General features: G+C 35.5%; 1 protein-coding gene across 3 annotated transcripts in view; it reads right to left on the reverse strand.

Moving 5' to 3' along the window:
• LOC115211339 (alpha-catulin) overlaps positions 1–27,838 on the reverse strand; it is a 349,449-nt gene that overhangs the window by 61,824 nt on the left and 259,787 nt on the right. For all 3 annotated transcript variants that reach the window (XM_029780108.2, XM_036508401.1, XM_029780109.2), the window contains exons 5-6: positions 20,912–21,001; positions 19,344–19,553 (exon numbers count right to left, since the gene is read on the reverse strand). In XM_029780108.2, coding sequence (XP_029635968.1) covers positions 19,344–19,553; positions 20,912–21,001 — 300 coding nt within the window. The remainder of the gene's footprint in view (positions 1–19,343; positions 19,554–20,911; positions 21,002–27,838) is intronic.

The following is a 27,838-nucleotide window of genomic DNA, read 5'->3' on the forward strand; positions in this document are numbered from 1 at the left end:
TAGGGATAGTCTTCACAAGTGGGAGTGGGGGCAGTGGAAATTTCATATGTAATTTAGGGTTGTTAATTATTAAACTTTAAAAGTGTTCAAGATACAAATAACTTAAGATTGGTTTCAGCTATTATCAATCCAGGCTATGATTAACTTAATACACCACCTAGAGAGGCCTTTTAAGTCATGTATTGGGGCACTATGGACTACTCAAGCAAAGAGCTGTCATGCCCAAGACCTATTCAGATGTTGATAATTTGTCTGGTATTTCTTAGAAGAATTTGTCCAGGTATGTCTGAATGTTATGGAGTCTTTTCCTATTTTAATTTCCTTCAGGATAATATTGAATAAAGCAGGACCATTTGAGGTTTTAAAAAAAGTTGTGTCACAATATACATGGCACAGGGCTCAGCCCTGGGTGACACAGAAACTTCATACCAACATCATTTGGACAATACCGAAGGAATATTTTCTACATTGAACAAATAATATAGTGCTCATGATGGTGCTGAGAATTGAGTTTCAGCTTTTTGAGGCAAGCCAAATAATTGAGGCCTGTCGTGCCATTCATCCCCCCCCCACCTATGATTGATCTCTGCAGTGCTTCAATCTTAATATCTTGTTTAGTGGAAGGGGACAGCAATGGACAGCAATATTCAAGGTGAGAGCTTCCAAACATGGAGGAGAGAAGGATAATGGTCTCGTGATCTCTAGACTGAAAAGTTCAGAGAAGCAGAAATTCTGTTCCAGTGTTTAAAAAATAAATGACTTCTCTTGTTAGTATAAGATCATACATTTATGGGGCCAGTATACGACTGATACTTATTGACCCTAGAGCAATATAATATACAGGTTGACTCTGTTGGAATTTGAACATATAAAGGAAGCAAATAGTTGTTCAATTACTATATCAACTAACACACCACCCTTGCAGTTTTCCAGTAACAATAGCAGAAAATAATCCAGATTCTGTTTTTGTGAATTTAAAACTGCAAAAGACAGTCACATCCTCCCCCATCCCACTGGGTTTATCATGCAGTTCTCTCCTGTAATAGAAACGACACTTATCAATAAGGAAACCACAACAGATTAATATACAAATATGATAAGGAAATGTTCTGTATTTCCATCTCTAGCCACCACTATAAAATAGCAAGATGTGTAAAATGTAACATTAGAAAATATCTAAGCATAAAATGGAGTTAGATACGAGACAAGGAGACAGACAATATCTTCATATCTAGCTTTGTAAAAGCAGCTGAAACTGAAATGGTTGGATAGCCATTCTAGTATTTCTTGCTTTATCAATAGTATATCACCACTAAAGAAATTTATTTCGCTTAGCAGAAGCAAAATCTAGAACTACACCAAAAAATTTCCGCAAGAATGATCAACATATGGATTACAAACAATAATGATAATAATAAATGTTGATGATGATGATGATTTAGATATTTTAAAAAATATATGATAATTCCTCTAAATACAAATAGTAAAAATACTATGAAAATATGGTGTGTGTGGTGGTGGGGAAGTAAGTGTTTATAAAGAAAACTGAAGTGCTGTGATAATGTGACAAAACATGAGTGAGAAAACAAAATAGTTCAAAAGGAACTATGATGATGATGAAGGTAGTGATGGTGGTGGGTGTATTTCTTTTGGTGATTCTCTTTGTCACATGGTAGTCAGTAAGAAAGTATAAAGTCAATTCAATCTTTCTATTAAGCTTAAATAAATAACTGCTAAGCAGCTGTTAGCTATCTGATTATTTATAAAACAAGATGGCACGTTTAACAAAACAGCAACCCAGAGGATTGCCCTGTTCAAAAACTAGAACAGCAGAGTTTCGTAATTAATTATCAACGACAAAAGGGGATTACTTATCACATTGTAAATTGCTGCTATATATTTGATTAATCTAAGAATTCATTAACTGGAAGGAATGCTGTTAAGAAAGAACAAAGTCTGAAACATGAAGTAAATGTCATACTTCTCTATAGACTGTAATAAATAACAGTAACGTGTGTGTGTGTGTGTGTGTGTGTGTGTGTGTGTGTGTGTGTGTGTGTGTGACATCGCAGGTCATGTGGTGTGTGGTCACAAAGCTTACTTTTCAACCACATGGTGTGATCGTTACCAGTGTTGCCTTACTGGCATTCGAGCTCCGTGCTAGTAGGGTGTTAAGAGCACATCCGAGCGTGATCATTACCAGAGTGGCTATCTGCCCTTCATGCCGGTGGCACGTAAAAGGCACCATTCGAGCATGATCATTACCAGCACCACCTTACTGGCACCTGTGCCAGTGGCATGTGTAAAAGATTCAAGCAAGGTCGTTGCCAGTACCTCCTGACCAGCCCCGTGCCGGTGGCACGTAAAAGCACCCACTACACTCTCAGAGTGGTTGGCATTAGGAAGGGCATCCAGCTGTAGAAACTCTGCCAGATCAAGATTGAAGCCTGGCTCAGCCATCTGGTTCACCAGCCCTCAGTCAAATTGTCCAACCCATGCTAGCATGGAAAGCAGACGTTAAACGATGATGATGATGATGGTAGTGGTGGTTTGGGGTTTGGTCTCACTGTAAGTGACTTGTACTGAATGGAACTGGTAGTTGAAAATTGTATGGAGACTGTCTGTGTAAACCTAATTGGTGCATGTGTGCATGAATGTGAAAATAGTGATTCTGCAAGTTTTATTAACATGGTATGACCAAAAACAACATCATTTATGTTCTCCAGTAAACAAAAATCCCATTGTTCAGTGGCTGTGCTGCTTTTGACATGAGAGGACCAGAGTGGAATTATAATCTTGTATGTGGGAAACAAGTAAGAATTAATGAGAGGAAGATGAGCCAGCAATAGAAAAAAAAAAAAAACTGTCCCAGTAAGTCTCGTCTAACCAAGGCCAACATAGAAAAACACAAATGAAAATGACAACAATTGTGATTATGATGATTAATGATGCTTACAATCAATGACATTGCCACAGATTGATGACATTAACAATGATTGATGATGAGGTTGAATGAAAGTGACAATGATGATTGATAAAAATGACAAGAAATGATTGATGATGATGGTGATGATGATGCTTGATGATGTCTAAAATTTGTTCTGCTAGAAAGTGTAACATCTTGGACACACAGTTGGTAGGTAACAATTCGGAAGGAGCAGGATAAGGTAAACATTTTACTTTAATGATGCAGTAAACTATTCTCATACAGAATACACTGGACACACATAGAGACATATAAAGTACTTTGAAATACCTATTTCTTTACTATCCACAAGGGGCTAAACACAGAGGGGACAAACAAGGACAAACGGATTAAGTCGATTACATCAACCCCAGTAACTGGTACTTATTTAATCGACCCTAAAAGAATTTGAACTCAGAACATAGCGGCAGATGAAATACCGCTAAGCATTTCGCCCGACGTGCTAACGTTTTTGCCAGCTCACCAGCAACAAACTTAATCCGATTTATGGATAAACAAACACACACTTCAGTTAGAAAGAAAGGTTTTGAATAGATTTTATCATCAATTGATTACAAATCATAGACATATATATAATAATATCAATAATATATATATATATATATATATATATATATATATATATGTACATATATATATATGTACATATATGTATGCATATATATATATTTATGTTATTTATATTATTATATATATGTCTATGATTTGTAATCAATTGATGATAAAATTTATTCAAACCTTTCTTTATATATATATATGCATATGTGGGCACAGGACGTCACGAAACGTGTACAACAAAAAAATATGAAGCACGAGTACATGGAACATGAACTATTTTTTCAAACAACGAAAGACACAAATGGAAATCAAAACAAACAACATAAAGAACAACCCTTCATCAGTTGTTGGCTGTTTTTTTAGTCTTGTATTTCGAGCTATGTATATATTGCAGTAAAATATTGAAAGTGAAGAATCAATCTCACACACTGGTGTGAAAAATAAACATTTAAGGAATTCAATCATGTCTAGATTATGGAGTGGGAGGAGAATCCACCATCATAATGTATTTTGGTTATATTTTTAAGTGTCTAAGAAAATATCAATATCAATGGCTTACTATTGAAGTAATTGATTCTTCTTGATAGGGAAAACTTTTCTGATAACTTTATCACAAAACAATCTATTCACAAAATTATGCATAGTGTATCTATTCAAAATATGAATATCTGATTGCTGTTTGTTTTCATTATTGGAGAACATCTTCCTTTAGCCAATGTGTATTCATAAGGGGACTTTGAGAGTGGTGTTCCAGACTTATTGTGTCTCCTTAGTCGAAGCTACCCTGGACTGATGAATCTAAAAAAAGCAGAGCAAACAAATCATTTGCTGATGCATGCTTCAAGGTCCCCTTACCAGGGGATCATATGTATTATGAACACACATCATCTAAAGGGAGATGTTCTCCTCTGAGGGATAACGACAGCAATCAGATATTCGCATTCGAATCTGACAGAACATTAAGAAAGAATAGATACATTATTGTTTAGATTCCTGCTGTTCTACATGCACTTCAGGAATTATTATCTGTTTGGTAGACATCAACACACATCAGAAAGTAATTTGTTTGCCGATTTCTATAAACAAGATGCACACACACTCTTGAGCATAAAAAAAAAAGTGGTTCTTCTCATCAAACAACTTAAGCATTCCTTTTATAAGAGAATCAGTGATGTATAACTTCTGTGATAACCTTATGACTTTTACTCTCTCTCCTCTCAAAACACCATCCATAATCAATGCACTATATCATACCCAGTAAATACAACCAAATTAAAACCAAACAAAACATCCCTCATACTCAGCACACAAAAAGTCAATGAAACATTCTTAATGCATCGTTAACAATCTCATTCTAACATTCAGCATAATTTCTACTCGTCTCCTTCATATCAGACCATTTCTCACAATTTTCATTGTGAATTAGATTGAACAAGGAAACAAAAACCAATCACATAGTCTTGTAATATTGTAGAAACCATAAACAGCAACAATTAAACCTTCAACATTATCCTCTGTCACCATCAAAACAGAAACTTGGCGCCATTAAGCAAGGATTACACCAATTATTTTATTTCTTTTTTCTATATTTTCCTTCTAAAATCTGCTTTTCCACTTAACCATAACCCAATATTCTAGCTTATTTTCACTTTCATTGACAGTTTCATAGGTGCAGGACTGGCTGTGTGGTAAGTAGCTTGCTTACCAACCACACGGTTCCAGGTTCATTCCCACTGCATGGCATCTTGGGCAAGTGTCTTCTACTATAGCCTCAGGCCAACCAAAACCTTGTGAGTGGATTTGGTAGATGGAAACTGAAAGAAGCCTATCGTATATATGTATATATATATATATGTGTATATGTTTGTGTGACTGTGTTTGCCCCCCAACATTGCTTGACAACCGATGGGGTGTGTTTATGTCCCCGTAACTTAGCGGTTTGGCAAAAAAGACCAATAGAATAAGTACTAGGTTTCCAAAGAATAAGCTCTGGGGTCGACTTGCTCGACTAAAGGCAGTGCTCCAGCATGGCCGCAGTCAAATGACTGAAACAAGTAAAAGAGTCACTATCAGCTGTCCATATTCAATGCTGACATGGGTCAGATGGTTTGATAGGATCCAATGGATCCAAGGACTGCATCATGCTCCATTGCCTACTGTGGCTTGATTTCTATGGCTGGGCAACCTCCCTAATGCCAACCACTTAACAGCATGGACTGGATGCATTTTGTGGTACCCACACTAGTGAGGTTATCATGTAGCCAGCAAGACCAAGATCCCCTTTCGATTGGGACAACAGAAGAGACAGGGTAGCTTTATGCTCTGGGATGAGATGTTAAAGTGAGAGAGAGTGCCAGGAGAGAACAGATTTCTAGCTGTAGAGGAGCTACATGTCTGTTCACACAAAAGAGAGAAACGACAGGATGGAACTAGAGAGAGAGAAATATGTATGTAGGGTGGAGCTGACAAACAGGATAGACAGAGATCAAAACATGAGTGTATATATGTGTCTATCTACCTATCTATCTATCCATATAGATGTATATGAATAAAATCAAAGACTCGGGCATTTACAAATGTTTAGTGAATGTAACATTTACCTGGAAGAATTGGTTCACCATCAATATTTGTGAGATGGCAACAAACATCTTGTACACCTAACATATACATTCAGAAAGGGATCACATAATACACAGACTCAATTACTTCTACATTACATTATATATTTAATCATTCTCTAAAATAATTCTGGTGTCATGATCCCTTCATAAAACATATGGTATGAAGCAATTTATCTGAGCAACAAAGATTTACAATGTTTAACCTACTTTCATCTCATTCAGCTTTAGTGCAATGTGAATGCTACAGGCTTTCTTAATAGTGTTCTTACTCCAAAATATATCTCCTAATATAGAAGCCATTCTTTCTTAAGTCACTCCTAAACCTCTCACCGTACCCCTCTCCTTACTGGTATTTCCTTTCAACTACACCTCTATCTTTGTCCACCTACATCCACTCCAATTTTTAACTGTTACTCCCTGTTCACACTTTCATGAAAATATTCACTATCACGTTCTCTCTCCTCCCCGCGCATGATTCATTATTTGTATTTTCTCTCATGCTCACCATCTTGTTCTTTGAGGTACTCCATCACTACCTTCCTTTTATCTCCTTCAGCCATGTATCTCCTCCATAGAAAGACACCCATGCTTGTCCCTCTATCATACTTTCATCTTTCAATATCTGACAAAGGGCCACCTTCCCCTCTCAAATACTCTCCCCCAAGTAGTGGGAGCTTTTCCCTCTTTGCCTGTTCTTTTTCTGTCTTGCAACTTACTTGGCATTCTTGTTAGTGCCAGTAGCACAAAAATCCCACCCAAAACACTCTGTAAAGTGGTTGGCATTAGGAAGGGCATCCAGACAGAGATTATGCTAAAGCTCTCTCAGCTTGACAGTCTTGCACTTGCCAGATCCCTTCAAACCATCCAACCCATACCAGCATGGAATGATGATGAAGAGGATGAGAGAATCACTCCATATAATCTATGGGTGTATAACGTAAATTCTCTTAGACAACTATATCTATGTCACTAAATCTACCTCAATGCAAAATTTTATTCCAGATGAATAACACAATGTTACTTAATGTTACACAATGCTAAACCTGCTAGAAATAACTGTCAAATCTCCCTCAAATCACACTATACCATCTTTAAAAAGGAGGACAATATGAAAATATGACATATTCATGGCTGGAATGCCTTTGATCATAGATCTGCTTGATCAGGACTGGCCTGTAGTTAATATTTTTCTAGAGGAAATACTTAGAAAGTGATGATAGGTTGTCAATACGGAAGTTAAAGATAATTTGAGATGGGGGGAGGGATGAGAAGTTTCAGATTTTGGCTTTGCAAAGGGAATGAAGTCAGAAGAAAAAAGTGGTGTTGTAGATTAAGTGAAATTAGAAAGGAACTGAAGTTGAAGGTTGTGTGTGAGGTGAGAGGGATGGCCAAGAGAAAGGGCAAAAAGCTAAAGGTGAAAGGTGGACAAAAACAAAGCAAAAAAATTAGAGACATAGTGAGAAGAGTGAGTGCTTGAAATAAAGATAAATAGAAAGAAAAGATGGAGTGTGAGAGGAAGGGGGAGGGGAAAACTGAGGGAGACAAAGAATAGTAACTATTCAAAGGCACACGAGAGGCTGTGTGGTAAGTAGCTTGCTTACCAACCACATGGTTCTGGGTTCATTCCCACTGCGTGACACCTTGGGCGAGTGTCTTCTACTATTATCATGTAGCCAGCAAGACCAAGATCCCCTTTCGATGGGGACAATAGAAGAGACAGGGTAGCTTTATGCTCTGGAGGATGAGAGAGGAGCCTCCAATTTACTAAAAACACCAGCCTTCAAATTATACTCTACTAAGACACATTTAACAATGTAGTCCATGATATATATAGTCAGACATCGGGACAACAGTCTTTTGTCAGTTCTGTTTTAAGATCATTATTTTTTCCTTGCTGGGATGGTTCATATGGAACTTGTCGGGGAAAATTTTCTACAGCTGGATGCTCTTTTTGTCACTAACCCTTATCTATTTTCCAAGTGAAGTCATTTTTTGAAGCCAATGGTCTTCAATCAAAAGCTGAAGCTATAGGGGACTTTTCACTTACCAGAGAATGTAAACAAAGCTATTGTTTATAGTCAAACCATGTTAATGATGGCATGGAATCAATCACACACACAAATACACACATGTAGGATTAGGGACTTCTCAGTTCCCATCTATGAAACCCACTTATAAGGCATTGGTTGATATGAGATTATTAAAAAACACCCAAGGTGCCTTACAGTGGGACTGAACCCAGAACCATATGTAATAAACTTCATAACCACACATTGATGCCTTCACCTGAGACACATATGAGATGTTTATATACAAAGACAAAAGGATTATGGTTTGAACAATTTTGATCACAAGTTTGTTTGATCAGAGCTGACCCAGGGCTAAACAACAGCAATTATTTACAGATCCACACATAAACAGACATATGCACATACTCACAAACCTGTACACAGAAGCAGGCACAACTCAGCCAGTTTATTTGTATAGAACAATGTTATTAATTTTGAATGAAAAGAAGAGTGGATCAGCATTATGCTGACATGATTAAACCATTTCCAAATAGCTTTAATGTAATACTTTCTGGCCATAAAGACTTTTTTGTCAGGCTGGCAATAACCAACACAAGAAATATGTTCTCGTATAAAAGTTAACTTTTCATGTGCATCAAATCATAATCTCGGTTAATGGAAGTCTATTATACACATTTTAGACAAACATTTGTGTATTTAGCCAGTAGAATGTTTTGTCCAAGGTATGTTCCCATCAGTCAAATTGTTTTAAAATATAATTTATTAAAATGAATTTAATTCTTTGAAATAGATAAAATATTTTAATAAGAATATTACTGAAGTGGTGTTTTAAAGGGTAGTGAGGGGTTGAATGAGGAATGGCAGCAGTTACATAATCAATTTGTTAACAGAATCTCTTAGAAAAGATTATAGATACAAATGAGGTTGTGTGGCAAAGGAGCTTACTTCAGGTTCAATCTGACTATGTGGCACTTTGGGCAAATATTTTCTACTCTAGTCTGAAGCTAACCAAAGCAGTGTGAATGGGTTTGATTGATGACAACTGAAAGAAGCTGTGTGTGTACACGCGCACGCATATATGCAAATATAGTTAGACAGATACATACATATGTATACATGTGTGTATATGTATATATGTGTGTATGTATATATTTTTGTGCCTCGTTTACTAGACAAAGTAATAGCTTAAACGAGTGTCACAAGCAATGTCATTCATTTTCAATATTCTACAAAACCTTGTTTGGCCATGAGGAAATATTACTTTGCTTGGAAACAGGTGAGGCTGGCAACAGGAAGAGGATTCAGTCATCAGAAATCTGATAATTCCACCTGACCCATGCCAGCATGGAAAAGTGGATGTGAAAACAATAATGATTATGATGATGTGTATTATTATTTTTTTCTTCAGGCAATAAAATGTTTAGTTTGGTTATCTTGCAGAAAAGTACCATCATAAACTGATTTCTAAATGTAACATAAAAATTATAATTAATATTATGGTGAAAGTGGTGTTAAAAAAAAACCATAAAGAAATAAAACTCTGGTAATGAATTGAGAATCTATGCACAGAAATGATAGATTGTTGGAATATAGGGCAGACGTATTGATAGTAAGAACAAGGGGTGGCCATGGGGTGGGAGTATCTATTACAGCGTACCATCATTGTAAAAAGAAAAAAAATTTAAATTAAAGAAAATATGAAAAAGGTAAATTTTATTTTAAATTGTTGATTGAAATCATTTCAAGAAATTTTAACAAAGCTATATCTAAAATATTGAAAATGATTCTGTAGAATCATTAAGGGGGAAGAGGACAAGAATCAATAAATTTGTTCGAATGTGATTTTGGATGATTTAATTAGAGATGGAAACAGAAGATATAGGAAAATGGCATATTAATATGACAGTGGATATTATCTTGTCTTCAGTGATAACCATGAAATTACATCAGAGTTTCAGAGAAGCATTTTATAGTTTCACCAATATCATATGCAGACCATTGTTAGAAATGAATCAAGAAAGAATCCAAAGTTGTGAATAAGAAGAAAAGAATAAAAAATAGTGTTTAAACATTGTAACAAATTACTGAAGATACTTAATGACAATGTAACGGTGGAGGAGTGAAAACCAGAGAAAATTGATAATGGAGATAGTTTAGGATGGCAACAATTATTATTATGAACTAGCAAGAATATTGTAATAAATATAGCATACAATATTAGATGTAAAATTATAATTGCATGATGAAAGGAAGGAAAGAAGAATGCTAAATTCTTCATCATAATTATAAATGGGAATGATTTATTTTGACAAGATTAAATTATAAAAGGACACAGATTAAAATTAACCCATCTCAATTCTCACCAGATATTACTGATACTTATATTTCTTTCATCTGGATCAAATACCAAAGCTGACTCAGGCGGAATGTCATCTCAAACAAATCAGATACTCAACTAAATACAGTACCAAGTGTAGAGGTCGACTCTACATTTCATACTGTTTAATATCGGAGATGAATGTAAAGTTTTCTTTACTGTAATAATGTGTTATTAGAAAGAGACATATCTAAAGATGTTATTTATTACACATGAATAATTTAATTCTTCTGATTAGACACACAGTTTTAGATTTATTACAGAGAGGAAATGAAATAGTGATGTTCAGGTTAAATAAAACAGAGAAGCCAAATTGATCATATATTCATCTTCTGAGAACCTACCTCCACCACTCAACACTTGTAAATAATTAAGTCAGTCTTTTGCTAACATCTGTAAACTTTACTTCATAAATCACCATCAGACCTTAATCTATGATGATGCACTTCTCTCTTCTCCAATAACTTCAACATCAGAACACACATTACTACAATCTTGCCTCGACTCTCAAATAATAGCTTGTTTACATCTGCCTTGCAGCTTCCCTTTGTGCTTTGCTATATTGCTTGCCTTCAATAATATCAAACTATAACTTTCTCCCAGGCCAAAGAGCCTTAACAATTATTTAAGGCAAACAGTTCACAAGTTAATGATAATCTAGTGAAATGTAATGAAATTGCTGACCTCCTTGCTATGGTTAACAACCAATGGTGAAAGAGGATTGTGTGAACATCTCTTATGATGTTTACCTTTTATGGAAATGGAAGAGGATGTTGAAGGTGAGCAGAACAATTATTAAATTTTAACACTTCTCACTTAAAACTGATAGCTCCAACAACTCCAGTTTGGAAATTATCATTTCGGAAAAATATATTTAGACAATAATCCCTAACCCAGAATTAATTTCATGTGTGTGCATGGGCGCATGCACGTGCACGCCCCTGTGAATGTGTGTGTGCATGCCCCAGTGCACACATGGACTGGGGAGGTGAAATGGTGGACATGTATAGAAAAGCTAAAATAATTCTAGATATGGGAATTAAATTGAAGATCTATATAATTTATTATCCATATATAACAATAACCAATGTAAATGTTGGTGGGTTGATTTCTCCAGTCCCGTTTTACATCATACAGAGAGGAGGAGAGAGTAAAAGAGAGTTAACAAGAGGTGTAAGATAAGTGCACATACAGGGCTTGGTGGTAAACAATGAGTAGATGAACATTCATTTGCTCAATGTTTGTCATCAAGCCTAGTAAGTGCATTCACCCTGCAACTCTCATATTAACTCTCTCTGTAACTATCTTTCAAAATATTCACTCCACTTTTAATTAAGTCACTAAAGCAATAAAAACTATCAACAACCTAGCAAGAGCCTTCCAAGTGTTTAAAGTAATATATTTTATGTGTAATCTAACAGCTAACTATGACTGAATCTGTTACATATGAAGTCTACATTCCCTGTGATTGCACCCAAAGTTTAAAATATATGAAATTTCTATTTACTCCTTTTCTGTAGCACCACTTTCCTGATGGTAGTACAATCCTTTTGCATTTCTTGCAACCATAGCTTTAATCCTTACAAGATTTACTTGTAAGACCTGAGCCTTGATGTACATCCACCTGCAAACTAAATTCCAGGATGAACTTAACTCACCTGGCTAATGACATCATGTTACCTTCCACCTGGCTGGAAACTTGCACCAGCAACATAAGTTCTGCGACCCCCACTCCCCCAGCATATTATCTTGTACCTCATCTCCAGTTGTCTCTGTGTTATAAGTCCCTATCTACTCCTTCCTTCTGTCAAATGCATCAAATAGTTTGTTTTTTTTTAACCAATGACTGGCCAAAGGCTTCCATATCTTCTGCAGGTTGTCTTGTGTCTCTGGGTCAAAATTAGTTCAGGTCCTGGAGTGGCTGTGTGGTAAGTAGCTTGCTTACCAGCCACATGGTCCCAGGTTCATTCCTACAGCGTGACACCTTGGACAAGTGCCTTCTACTATAGCCTTGGTCTAACCAAAGCCTTGCGAGTGGATTTGGTAGATGGAAACTGAAAGAAGCCCGTCGTATACATATATATATATATATATATATATGTTTGTGTGTGTGCTTGTCCCGCCCAACATCATTTGATAACCGATGCTAGTGTGTTTACATCCCCATCACTGTCACTTAGCGGTTAGGCAAGAGAGACTGATAGAATAAGTACTAGGCTTACAAAGAATAAGTCCAGGGATCTATTTGTTTGACTATAGGTGGTGCCCAAGCATGGCTGCAGTCAAATGACACAAATAAAAGAATAAAAGGGTATCCACAGTACAACATGTCCCTTAAAACTGTTGACCCAGATAATGAAGTTGCTGTCAGTAGACTGTCTGCAGAAGGGTCTCAAAAACGTGATCCCTCTATTTTTCTGCCAACCTTAATTGTAGTGCATATGAAAAAATGTTGCTACCATGCTGGCAGTAAGTAACCCAACTTTAATTACTGTATCTATCCATCCCTCAGCTAACAATATACCTACCCAGCACATCATATCACTGTTACTCATCCACAATAATGTTTACCATTGTTCCTTGGCCTGAGGCCCCTCTCTATTTGACCCCTTGTTTACAGCACACATCCATTCACCTGCATTCCAACTCCTTTGAATCTCTCCTCACCTACCTTTCCCCGTGCTGACACCGAAACAGCCCTGAAGCTGAGGGATTATTTATTAATGTGTTGCAAAATATACTGAGGATCAGAGTAGTAAGAAGCCCTTGATGAACCCCATATTAACTTCTAGTAAAGTGATGATTTTATTTGAGAACAATTCACAAACACAACATAGCTCTGTATTTTACTGTGACCATTATTAAATAAGTTCATCAAACATCCTTCATTCATTATTTTTAACTAAAAAGGAATGGGGAAGACCACAGTTCATTTGCAAGAAATGACTGGTAAAGTCTGTTGGGGAAAAGTTTCCCAATATAAATATTGCAGATCTATGAATGAAGGAGAGAAATGTTGGGGAGGGGACAGAATCAGAATTAATAAATAGCTTAGGAAAGCTTAGAAGGATTATTGCTGAAGATTACATGCTGAATGTTTCTATCAATGAGCGACAGGATTACTGTTGTCAAAACAGATATCAAAGCCAGCATATATCTACATTGTACACCAAGTTAAAACAACAGTGTAAAACTACTACAGATAACATCAGGTTTCAAAGCTAGTACAAATCATATAAAAAAAAATTTGTGTGTGTGTGTGTATGTGTGTGCACGTGCATGCATGTATGTGTGTGCATGTGCACTAATGTGTAATTTAGTTTTCTAGTAGAAATATGAAACTGCTGTAATGAATAAACCTTTCATACTTTGAAACATAGAAAACAAAATTTGACAGGGCAGTCATTCTTAATCACTCGCAAAAACACAGATATTGAGGAGTTGGCGGCTCCTTTAAATTGGAACAGTTAAAGAGATTATTTTGATATACTCTTTTACTTGTTTCGGTCATTTGACTGTGGCCATGCTGGAGCACCGCCTTTAGTCGAGCAAATCGACCCCGGGACTTATTCTTTGTAAGCCCAGTACTTATTCTATCGGTCTCTTTTGCCGAACCGCTAAGTGACGGGGACGTAAACACACCAGCATCGGTTGTCAAGCAATGCCAGGGGGACAAACACAGACACACAAACACACACATATATATATATATATACATATATACGACAGGCTTCTTTCAGTTTCCGTCTACCAAATCCACTCACAAGGCATTGGTTGGCCCGGGGCTATAGCAGAAGACACTTGCCCAAGATGCCACACAGTGGGACTGAACCCGGAACCATGTAGTTGGTTAGCAAGCTACTTACCACACAGCCACTCCTGCGCATTGAACATTTCAGCTCATCACCATTATCATTTAATGTCCATCATCCATGCCGGCATGAGTTGGATGGTTTGACTGTATACAATTGACCTGAGGCTGTGTTGGGCTCTAATGTCTGCTTTGACAAAGCTTCTAGGGTTGCATGCCCTTCTTAATGCCAGCCAGCACACAGAGTGTATTGGGTGTTTTGTTTATCATGGTAGCACAACTAGTGAAGTCATTAAGTAACTTGTCAGATCATGAATGGCTGGATGTGTAAGAAGGTTCATGAGGGTGTGACAGGAGAGTGACAGATGGTAAAGATGAGGATAAAAGTTAATGATGAACAAGGATGAAGGCATGAACACTAGTCTCAGTTTGAGGGAATGTAAGGAAAATAGGAATGGATCATGGAGGAGATGGTAAGTGGTAATACATAAATAAAAGGGTGTGGGGAACAAAAATTTAATAAAACAGTAGATGAGAAAGAGGAAGATAAGGTTAATTAAGTATCATTATTTCTTATATATATATGTTCATTATTGAACTATTTAGCATTATATGTACACTTCCATCATTGTGAATTATTTACATCACAACAAATGATATCTGAACTGGTGCTATGTGATTCTGACTTTGGAGAACTATGGTTAAGAAGGTCTGTAGCAACCTCAAGAACAAAAGTAAATTGGGAAATAGTAATGAATCTGTTGGGGTGAATGAGATGATTACAGACTTATTAGTATTTAGAGAAACAACTGTAAGATTCATTGAGGGTTTATAGCAAGACATAAATAAAGGACATAAGAAGAACTGAAGTTGAGAAATATGTCATTCAATGCTTGTGGACTTCATGAAACAGTTGCATATTTCCAACTATTACACTGTATATATACATATATATACATATATATATATATATATATATATATATATATATATAACATCGGTGTTTTAACATTCACGACTGAAACTTCAATACAGGGTATACAAAATTGAAGGATTGATATAGAGTATATCTGTGAGTTAGGGGACATTCCAACTGTAGATTGCTTTCTTTTCATGAGTGTCTACCACTGACTGTCTTGTCACATCATTTGTTTCCTACATATTGGAATATGAATAGGGGTCATTCATACCAATAGTTCTGTATTTCTATGGTGGTTTGAAAGAGAACCCAGATTTATTGTATTAATACAAATGAGACTCACTGAAGCCATCCCATAATCCAAGAATGCAGAAACAATTATAGATGGAAAACATGTCACTCGATGCACATGTGAACTTCATATAGTAAAAGTTTCATTATTTCAAACTATAACTCTCTACAAAACATCAGTGTCTTCACATGAAAGGACTTAATACACTACAAAGGCAACTTAAATAATACTTCTAAGGATCTTTTCACACAATTATAAGAGATATTGCATTCCAACAGAGTGCAGATTTCTTGTGAAATAGAGCCTAAAACTGTTGATGTCTAACATGTAACCACTTTTCTTTGGACTATTGCTTAGTTACACTATTTCCTCATACCAAAAGGCAACAAAGTCCTACATTGATGGGGGTCTAAGATTCATATGACATTGCCCATGTCTTATTCCTTAGATGAGCATATGTGGTATAAAATCATTATGATCCGACACCAGAAATTACAAAGGTTGTGATGCAAACTGGAATGGACACTGCTCTCATTATAAGGCAGAGGGTGGGATTTGGTGTATAAAAAGTTTGGCTCCTGTACACCAAATCAAACTTATAGATCAACTGCTTGCAATAAGTGATGGTAACTCAGTTTGAGAAGCACATATGTTAACAAACAGGATCAAGCATATCGAAAAAGGGACCTAAGTTGTATTCAATTCACCCAGGATAGGTTTCAGAGGGATGTGAAGATATTATAATATTATAATAGAAACACAAAACTATTGCTATGAATAAACTCCTGAAAGGCTGGACTGCTGATGGTAAATAGCTATGAAGACAAGAAGGCCTACAACTCCATGAGTCAGAGGATCCCTTCACTTGTTAAATAGGCCTTTTTCATACACACTGCATATATGCATACTTTCAGTTATGTGTCATTATTTCTTGTTATATAAACACTCATTGCTGAAGTATTGCTAAATCTAAATTCTTGTCTCTGTGAATCATTTACCCCATAACATGTAGAAAATTACCCAGGATGAGATATTATGGTAATACATAGGAAACACCTGCCTATGTCCAGCAAGTGATATCTTTTTTGATTCTTCTCTATTGACATCAGACCATTAATCAGAACATATTCATTGCTTCACTCAACAATCATCAGTGAAAAATGTAATATTCCTGTTACACTGCATAAATATCAGTATAATAGACATATTTAATTCTGTTTGATCCACCATTTCAATACAGCACACAGTTCATATAAAAGATATTTGTAATTTATGATTCCAAACCAAAGCACAATAAAGATTAACTTCTATAAAGTTACCATTCTATGATCAATGGTTTGTCATCCTGGAGATAACAATGGACCATCAGCTACAGTTTATAAAGAACCAACATTTATATGAGAATCACAACACAATTGAAGATATTTCTTCCTAAAATACAATGAAATCTAATATATGGTCACTAAAAAAATAATATAAAAATATATGCCTCATAAATACCAAATACTGTCAAAATTAATAAAAAAATAAACACCTACAATATAAACCACAGAAAGTTACATAAAGTAGTTTTATCCATATTAGTGTTATAATGTCTAGCTACTATAATAATAATCATCGTTTCTAATTTGGAGACAAGAAATTTTTAGGAGAGGAGCAAGTTAATTTCATCAAGCTTATTACTAGATTGGTACTTATTGACCCTGAAAAGATGAAAGGCAAAATGAACTAGAAGAAATGCTGCTATGCATTTTGTGCTCTAATGATTCTGCCAGCACACCACCATAATAATAATAATAATTCTTTCTGCTACTGGCAAAAGTTAAGAAATTTGAGGGAAAGAAGTTGGTCAATTTCATTGAACACAGCACCTTAACCAAGCCTGAAAGAATGAAAAGCTAAGTTGACCTCAGCAAGATTTGAACTCAGATCATAAAGAGCCATAACTTAAACACTACAAGGTAATCACTATATCATGCTGCTGCCACCACCACCACCATCATCATCACTAATGTGACATTTGTATATAGTGCATAACTATTTAATTAGGGGTATCTAATTGTTGCATTTTCATTATGAGGTGGTTAATGGCATCCTCTTTGACCTCTTCTGGCTTTTCTCCAGCTTTTTAATGACATTTTCTATGTTGGCATCGTTAACTTGGATCTAATTGTTATTCTTTCCATTTAGCCTGGATTTCTCACAGCCTCCACACTCTTTACTTTCGGTCACGAGTTTTCATGTTATTTTAAACATCCAACCTTAATGTATGCTTAGTCCATTCCTAACTCTCCTTCTACAAACAACACATTGCTTTAAACAATTGCAATTACTCTGTTCTTAAGCTCTCCAAGAAGAGATATTGCCATTTGTATGTAAGCCATCCTTAATTGCTTTCTAGCAATTGAAGGCTAAATTTGAGGACCCTATTCCAATGTCAAAATGTTATTTCTAATATCATGTGGCTGTAAAGGATTTGTTTATATATATGTGTGTGTGTGTGTGTGCACGCACACACATACAGACATGCATATCCAAACACACACACAAACACAGTATTGAATGTTCTTAATATAAGGGAGGGGAGAAGCATTTTTGGATATTATATATATAATCATCATATCATCATCATATATATATATATATATATATATATATATATATATATATATATGAGAGAGAGAGAGAAAGTGAGAGAGTGAGAAAGCAAGGAAGGTTTAGAATATTTATTTTGAAAATGCATGCAAGAATTTCATAAAACTTACAAACTGATATGAAAACATTCAGTTTGAGATACAGGAGTGATAATGTTATTTTCGCTGTGTATAAAAGAAGGAATGAACATTCACTAAATTTGATGCATGTCACATCAATCAAATATTGGCAAGACTCAATTATCTTGTGGCAAGCAATTAATAATTTTCTAGCAAGTTTTCCTTGACACATACTAAATAAATGTTTCCAGGTTGTGATTGGTTTGATTTATATATCAAAATGGAAAGTAATAATAATATAATAATTAGGCACAGACACAAACCAGACAGAGTGACTAAGTCAGAGACTTACAAAATCCTGTGGGATTTCCCATTTCAGAGGGATCAGGTATTTGGGCACAACAAACCAAACCTAGTGGTGGCAAACAAGGGGAATCACATGTGCTCTATAATTGATGTTGCATGTCCATTTGACCCAAGGATAGTTAGGAAGAAAGGCGAGGAAATAGGCAGATACAATCCTCCTAAATATAAAATAGTCTGACTGTGGACGATAAAAAAGGTGAAAATAGTACCAACTCTTGTTCCGGCATAGGGAACAGTATCAAAGGTGGCAAGAGGAACATAAACCAGCTAATCATGCAAAATTCCAAGAGTTCCAACCAAACCCAAGTTATAATGATAAGATGCAAAAGAAGAAACAAAATAAAAGAAGAAACAAGAAGGGAGAAGAAACAAAAAGGGAAAAGAAAGAAGGAAGAAGGGAAAAAAGAAAAAAGAACCAACAACAAAAAAAAAAGAGGAAAAACATTGTGCTTTCAAAAACAACTAAGCTAATTCAACAGTTTTGATATTGAATTATGGAACTTGACAGGAAAACCAAAATGATGAATAGCGTATAGAACTAAAATTAAACTACTCTACATAAATATAATTAAGACTATACAAGTACATAACCAACTGTTAATTCATTGTCTCACAGAAACAGGGATGATAGAAAAGAGAAAGTTATAAAAACTGTTTTGAGCAACTTACATCAAAATCCTTCAGCACTCGGCTTGCTGTAGGCTGTGAAGTAGCTAAACCAATACCAGAGTCTCCATTGACTGTCGGAGAAAGGCTGTCACTAGACATTCCACCATTGGTAACTATTTGATGAACCATGTCGAGTGCCCGTCGCATTTGGGCAAACACACCAGCTCGGTTTTGTTTGGCAGAATGGCAGTCAGGATGGCGCAAGCATGTCTGGAAAGATTAATAAATATAGATAACATTTATTTTTTGCCCCTATTATTCTTTCAATTACAGATTCTGTAACTTGTCAGCATCATTACTATCATTTTACATCTGCTTTCCATATATATATATATAATATATATATATATATATTCAGAGATAATACTCACCTAGATGGGTTGGTGAACCACATCCTGCCCAATTGTTTCATTTTGGGTTCAGTTTTTATGGCTAGATGCCCATCCTAACACCAACCACTTTACAGAATGTACTGAATAAATCTTTTCAAGACACCATCACTTGGGAGGTAGACATGTTCTTTATATGTTCAAAAGGGATCCCAAATGATCCCACATTTAAAAATAAATTCAGGTTTTATTTTAAAAGATTCTCAGTTCGGAAAAACTGCAGATGCCCATTTGAATGAAAGCTTTTAACCTTTAAAACAGAAGCAATCGGAAACACTTTACAACGCTGTATGCCATTAATATCAAGAATAGAGGCACAGATGTAGCTGTGTGATTCAGAAGCTGGTTTTCCAATCACATAGTTTCCGGTTCAGTTGCATTGCATGGCACCTTGGGCAAGTGTCTTCTACTATAGCCTTCAGACAACCAAAGCCTTGTGAGTGGATTTGGTAGACAGAAAGTGAAAGAAACCCACCGTATGTATATATGTGTATGTGCATGCATTTGTGCATCTCTTTGACATCATGTAATAGTTGTAAATGAGTGTCAATGTCATACAAGCAGTGTCATTCATTTCTAATATGCAAAAATATGTATGGCTATGGGGAAATATTACCTTGCTTAGAAACAGGTAAGGGTTGGTGACAGGAAGGGCATCCAGTTATAGAAATTCTACATCAATAAACTTTGTTCAGCCCATACAAGCATGAAAAAAAATTGACCTTAAAACAATAATAATGATGAATTCTGAAGTTTTTAATTCAATACATGGATGGATGAAGCAGTTCTGGTATTGTTTTGATAATCAGAAAGTTAATCAAATCTTAGAATTAAACCAAATGTCATTTCCTGCAGTTTCATACCTTACTAGCTGCAAAGATCTGTGAATTGCAACTGGGTTAGAATATAGTTGTGTAACAAGGGAACCAACTAGAAAAAAAAGCTTAATATCATCAGAGATAAATGTTCCATTCAACTATTCCTACTTGATATGATGGAACGGATTCTTCATTTGCGTTTCATTTTCTAAAATCAATACACTTTCAATAAGTTTGTCCAATATTGTCCTGAGGAGGTTTAAGTTTCTAAAGACATCAAAGACTAAACAGAGGCCCTGATCAATCCATGTTAATATCAAAGGATCTTCTTATTTCAAGTGACAGAAGGAATTCTAAATACCTTGGACGAAGTTAGCAGCATCATTGTCGCCTTTTCAAGTACTGCACGTGCTGCCCCCATTTGAGCACGCTGTTTATCACTCTTCAGATCCTGAAATTTTAAAATAAAAGGATTTAATTTCTCAGAGGTAATATTTAAACGAAGGGAAAATGTTTGACGTAACAAACTCAAATCTTCTATATCGTTAATGTCACATATTATTAAATACATTACACAAGCACATACACACAAATACACATACATACACATGCAAATACACATACAACTACACAGATACATATACACACATGTATACAAATAATTACATACATATACATACAAACACACCCATACATACAACTTCATCTATGTTCATATGTATGACAAAGAATTGTGTTTTTATTTGCAGAGAAAAATTACTTCTCAAATAAAGCCAAAAAATGTTGAATGGGAAAGTCATTTTTACAGCATTTTAGTTCCAGCAGATCAACAAACATAAGATAAAAAAAAAATATTTAAAAAAGGGCAAAAAAATTTTCCACTGCAAATTCAAGTTTCAATCATCTTTCCTCGCCTCAATTCTACGTTGCACTCACTGAACTCTTCTCCAGAGTATCGAATAGATGGGGAGGCCGTCAATAACAACAACAGTAATAATAGCAGTAATAATAATAATAATAATAATAAAAATAATAATAATAATAATAATAAAAATAAAAATAATAATAAAAATAATAATAATAATAATAATAAAAATAATAATAATAATAAAAATAATAATAATAATAATAATAATAATAAAAATAATAATAAAATAATAAAAATAATAAAAATAATAATAAAAATAATAATAAAAATAATAATAATAATAATAATAATAATAATAAAAATAATAATAATAATAATAATAATAATAATAAAAATAATAATAATAATAAAAATAATAATAATAATAATAATAATAATAATAATAATAATAGTAATAATAATAATAATAATAATAATAATAATAATAATAATAATAATAATAATAAAAATAATAATAATAATAATTATGATGATGATGATGATGATAAATCAGGCCTATTTCCGTAGCTGAGATTTCACATATCCAAGCCATAAAATATGCTAAACTGAAATGTTGTGTAAACAATAATTCAAATTAATGTCGATGATGAAAAGGAAAAAGTAAAACAGCTGTTTGAATGTTTATTTGCCTTCATAGTACTTAATGACACTGTTTTCTGCTTATAACAATAACTAATAATTACTTAAACAATGTCTGCTTAATGTTAACGATTAATTAATGAGATTCTGCGTCTTCTACTTTTAAAACTAGTAATAGGGTTATATAAGCAGAAATAAGGTAAGAACATAAGGCCTATACATACATGTGTGTGTGAGTGTGTATGTATGTATGTGTAAGTATATATATATATATATAATATATATATATATAATATATATATATATCGAACCTCATCCGACGACAGGCATCCATGCCAACCTCCCTTTGCTTGCGAAGACCTGTTGGGGCAAGTGAAATCGAAATCGGAATCGAAATTGAACCAATCCTATGACTGGCACCCAGCAGATGCCAGGACCCCTGGACTGGTGGTATGTAAAAAGCACTATCCGAATCATGGCCGATGCCAGCGCCGCCTCAACTGGCTTCCGTGCCAGTGGCACGTAAAAAGCACCATCCGAATTGTGGCCGATGCCAGTGTCGCCTCGACTGGCTTCCGTGCTGGTGGCACGTAAAATGCCCCAATCTGACCGTGGTCGTTGCCAGCCTCTCCTGGCACCTGTGCAGGTGGCACGTAAAAAGCACCCACTACACTCATGGAGTGGTTGGCGTTAGGAAGGGCATCCAGCTGTAGAAACATTGCCAGATAAGACTGGAGCCTGGTACAGCCTTCTGGCTTCCCAGATCCCCGGTCGAACCGTCCAACCCATGCTAGCATGGAGAACGGACGTTAAACGATGATGATGATGATATATATATATATATATATATAATGTATAGGCACAGGCATGGCTATGTGGTAAGAAGCTTGCTTCTCAACAACATGGCACCTTGGGCAAGTGTCTTCTACCTTAGCCTCAGGCCAACCAAATCCTTGTGAGTGGATTTCATAGATGAAAACTGAGAGAAGCCCATTGCATATGTGTATGTGTGTGTGTGTCCGTGTCCTGCATCACCACTTGACAGTCAGGGTCAACTTCATCTTTCATCATTCTGGAGATCAATAAAATAAGGACCGGTTGTCAATATAATCAATTAACACCCACCCTTTAAAATTGCTAGCCTTGTGCCAAAATTAGAAAGAATTATGAATATTAATAATTCTTTTTAAGGTGGCAAACTGGGAGAATCATCATCTTTTCAAGGTTGATAAAATAAGTACACGTTGAGCACTGGAAAGGGCAGGGGCAATATAATCAACATACTTCTCTCCTGAATTTTCAATTTCTTTGGTATCGACTCTGCTATCATTGGCTAATTACAAAATCAATGATCTTACATTGTTCGTATACTCTCTCCTATTATTATTGTTATTCTCCAACCTAGAGAGCTTTTCTGGCCAGGTTCTGTGTCTCTGTCCAGAGGAGGCACAACACCTTCTTCAGCACAAGCCATTCCAAGCACTGCATTATCCTTATCATTGAGTGAGAGAGCAGCACATGCCATCAAAGTGACACTGAGGTACAAATATACAAAGTCCAATAAGCCCATCATGGCTACCCATTGATAAGAGGACATCAGGCACATGCATGACAACCATGTGTGAGGCATTGTGATCTCATATCAAGATAAAGAGCACATGACCCTGCAAGTGAGGTCCAGTTAGAATTTTCTTCAGATCAGGTAGCCCATCCCGCTCAAAAGATCCCTGAATAAGGTCCCCACTACTTCTGCTTGTGATCAGAGATGCACATTTTGTCAACCACCAAGAGACATGCTCAACTGATTAAGATCAAACAACTGACAAACAAATCTGTGGTATTGAGCAGAATATTTGCTGTAGTCCATCTTTTACACAAAGACAAAACATGTACATGATAACACTTCCAATCAGTTAAAATCAGAAGCCATGAAAGCCACTGCCTGGTATTGCATCAGAGCATGTTATTATTATTATTATTATTATTATTATTATTATTATTATTATTTGCATATTATTATTATTATTATCATTATTATTATCCACATGGAGATTTATCATCTTCTAAACAGTGACTTGAATATTGGATTAATTGATGAGCAGTAGTCTTGTTGCTGATAGCTGATCAAATAGTTTCATAACTCCACAATCAGAATGAACATCACACTTTCTGCAAACATAACCAGATGTCAAAAACATTGATCAGAATTTCTCAGCACCAGAAATAGGTGTTGTATTCTTATTATTAAAAATGACTTTATCAAAAAGATAAAGACATCTCTATTTTAAATCAAAGAAATCTTTCATCATCATCAAAGTTTAATGTCCATCTTCCAGGCTGGCATGGGTTGGACAGTTTGACTGAGGACTGGCAAGCCAGAAGGCTGTACCAGGATCTAATCTGATCTGGCAGGGTTTCTACAACTGGATGCCCTTCCTAATGCCAACCACTCCGAGTGTAGTGGGTGCTTTTTACATGCCACCAGCATGAGGGCCAGTCAGGTAGCACTGGCATCAACCACACTTGAAGCATGCTTTTTACGTGCCTCCAGTGCGGGAGCCAGTCAGGCGAGCTGGCAGGAACGTTAGCAGGCCTGGCGAAATGCTTAACGGTATTTCGTCTGCCGTTACGTTGTGAGTTCAAATAAAGAAATTGGTACTAGTAATATATATATATATATATATATATATATATATATATATATATATACACACACACACACATACATACGCAACGCGCACACACACACACATGTATATGTGTGTGAGTGTGTCTTTCTTTCCGTATTTGTCCACCAACACCACTCCACAACTGGTGTTAAGTGTGTTTAGATTCCTGATATCTAACGGTTCAGCAAAAGAGACCAATAGAATAAGTACCAGGCTAAAAAATTAAGTTCTGAGGTCAATTTGTGCGCGGGTTCAACCCAGAACTTCAACTGAGAAGCCCTGGTATGTTTTTACAAATTTCCACTGTATCGCTATGTGTGTGTATGCAAATGTAGATATGAATGTATACAAATACATGAATGTGTGTGTGTGTGTGCTTGCACATAATAAAGCTATCAGCTATTCACTATAGTTACCACTAAAACAATGCATACTAATGATAATAATTAGCATTACTGATTAACAAAAGAACATTTCATATTTCTCCTACTTCCCAAGACTTAGATATATCTATTCAAGGTTATATTGTTATCAAAAAAGTCGTCGAATTAATTAATTGTTAATAAATTCGACCAAGCAGTATTCGGTATGTAAAGACCATTTACGGTATATTTGAAGTATTCATCATCATCATCGTCGTTTAACGTCCATTCTCCATGCTAGCATGGGTTGGACGGTTCGACCGGGGTTCTGGGAAGCCAGAAGGCTGCACCAGGCTCCAGTCTAATTTGGCAATGTTTCTACAGCTGGATGCCCTTCCTAATGCCAACCACTCCGTGAGTGTAGTGGGTGCTTTTTACGTGCCACCTGCACAGGTATATTTGAAGTATTAATTTATAAAAATATGGTAAAGTAAAAGAATTCACTTTACCACACACCGAACTTTTCAGAAATAGCAGCCAAAATTTGGCTATTTCTTCAACTGCAAATAAAAGTCTCCAGACAATGCATACTCAGAAAAATAACTCACATAGGTATAAGGGAAAAACAATGAATGTGATCTTTCATTGTTTTTCCCTTATACCTATGTGAGTTATTTTTCTGAGTATGCATTGTCTGGAGACTTTTATTTGCAGTTGAAGAAATAGCCAAATTTTGGCTGCTATTTCTGAATAGTTCGGTGTGTGGTAAAGTGAATTCTTTTACTTTACCATATTTTTATAAATTAATATTCAAGGTTATATATATATATATATATATATATATGTATACACACACACACACACACACACAAGATAGAAGGCTGCAGAAAAGAGTGGAGGGGGTTCAAGCAGTAAAAGTAATAATAAAAATGGTAAGTTGGCATGGGGGAGGACAAGAGAGGGGGATGACATGGTTGGGTAGTTTGCAAATAGGCATAATTCATGGGATGAGGATATGAATCACTAGTGTGTACAGAGAGCACTTCCGAAAGTTAGTTTCATTGACTGTTGATTTTGGAGAAAGTATTTGACGGTAATTTGGTGAGCACCGAAGAAACTAGAAGTAGAGGAATGGCTTGTGTAGGCAGTTCAAGCTATGTACAAGGGTGAAGCAAGTAAAGTGAGAGTTAACAATGACTTCAGTGATGAATTTGATGTGAAGGTAGGAGTTCATCAAGGTTCAGTCCTCATTCCTCTCCTATTCTTCATAGTCCTACAAGACACCACAGAAGGGTTTAACCCTTTAGCATTCAGATTACTTTGGCAAATGCAATGCTTATTTATTCACATTGTTTTGAATCAAATTATGCATTATCTCATAGCTTCAAGATTTCAATGATGTGATTGTTTATGTTTAGAATGACATTGTAGGACAGGTGTGAAAGGTTGGATCTAGTCAGTTTGAACATAAAACAAGAAGAATATATTGGGCTGGATATGGTTAGTTTAAATGCTAAAGTGTTAAGACTGGCTATCCACAGGAACTCCTATATTCTTATGATCTAGTTGTCATAGGGTAATTAGTGAAAGAAATTCCAGGCATGGAGATAAAACCTGGAATTGAGAGGCCTAAACCAAGCAAAGAGAAAGATTTTAGTAAATAGGAAAGAAGACAGGGCCCTGGTACCTTCAGGGAAACGGCTTTGCTTGATATGCAGAAAAGGAGTAGATATAAACTCCATATACTGTATTTGACGTTAGCTATGAACACACAAGAGATTCTCCATCCAAAAACATAAATTTCATATGAGGTAGATGCAAGGAGCAGTTTGTACAAGCACACCAGAAACTGAGTCTCTTAAATGCTCAGGTTTTACAGGGATTTAAATGGACAGAATGTATGGTGCATGTGTTAGAACTATAATACTTTATGGTAGTGAATGGGCAGAGGACTTGAGAAGACTAGAAAGAAATGAAGCAAGCATGCTTCACTGGATGTGCAATGTGAGTGTATGTGAAACAATAGGTACAAAGGTGTTGAGTGAAAAACTAGGCATAAGAGGAATCAAATGTGTGCAAGAAAGAAGGCTGCACTAGTATGGACACATGATGTGTATAGAGGATTGCTAAATGTGACCAGAACCTGCAGAAGAGGGAGGCCCAGGAAGACATGAGATTAAATTATTAAAGCTGACCTTAGGATGCCTGATGGCAGAGATGACAAAGGACTGGGATCTCTGGTGATATAAGGTTCACAAAAGGACTCTTCACTGCACTGGGATAGGATGATCAGAGTTGATCATGGGTTTACTTAACCCTTTCGTTACTATATTTCTGACCAAATTACACCCCTTATGTGTTTCAATTAATTTCTAACGTAATCATAAATTTAGTCTGGTTTCATTAAACAACTATAACTTTTTTATTTATCGATATATTAATCTGATTTTTGGAAGATAATTTAATGAAATATTCTCAACCAATTCTATACTATAATTTTTGTCACAAAGTGACTCTAGTTGCAGGTAGATACAGGTAAATTCAACAAAATATAAAATTATTAAAATTTTGTTCAAACATTGCTATAGAAAATGGGTTATTAGCTAATATTCAATTGGGTATACAACAAAATTTTACGATAGAATTTGTTATTCTGGGTAACTTTCTGATACCCATAATAATATTTATGGCAAAATAGTCTTAATTTCATTTAAGGTTGTGGGAAACCACAAACTATCCTTTCTTTCGCT

Source organism: Octopus sinensis, linkage group LG1 (genome assembly GCF_006345805.1).
Source record: "Octopus sinensis linkage group LG1, ASM634580v1, whole genome shotgun sequence".
NCBI classification, from domain to species: Eukaryota; Metazoa; Mollusca; class Cephalopoda; order Octopoda; family Octopodidae; genus Octopus; species Octopus sinensis.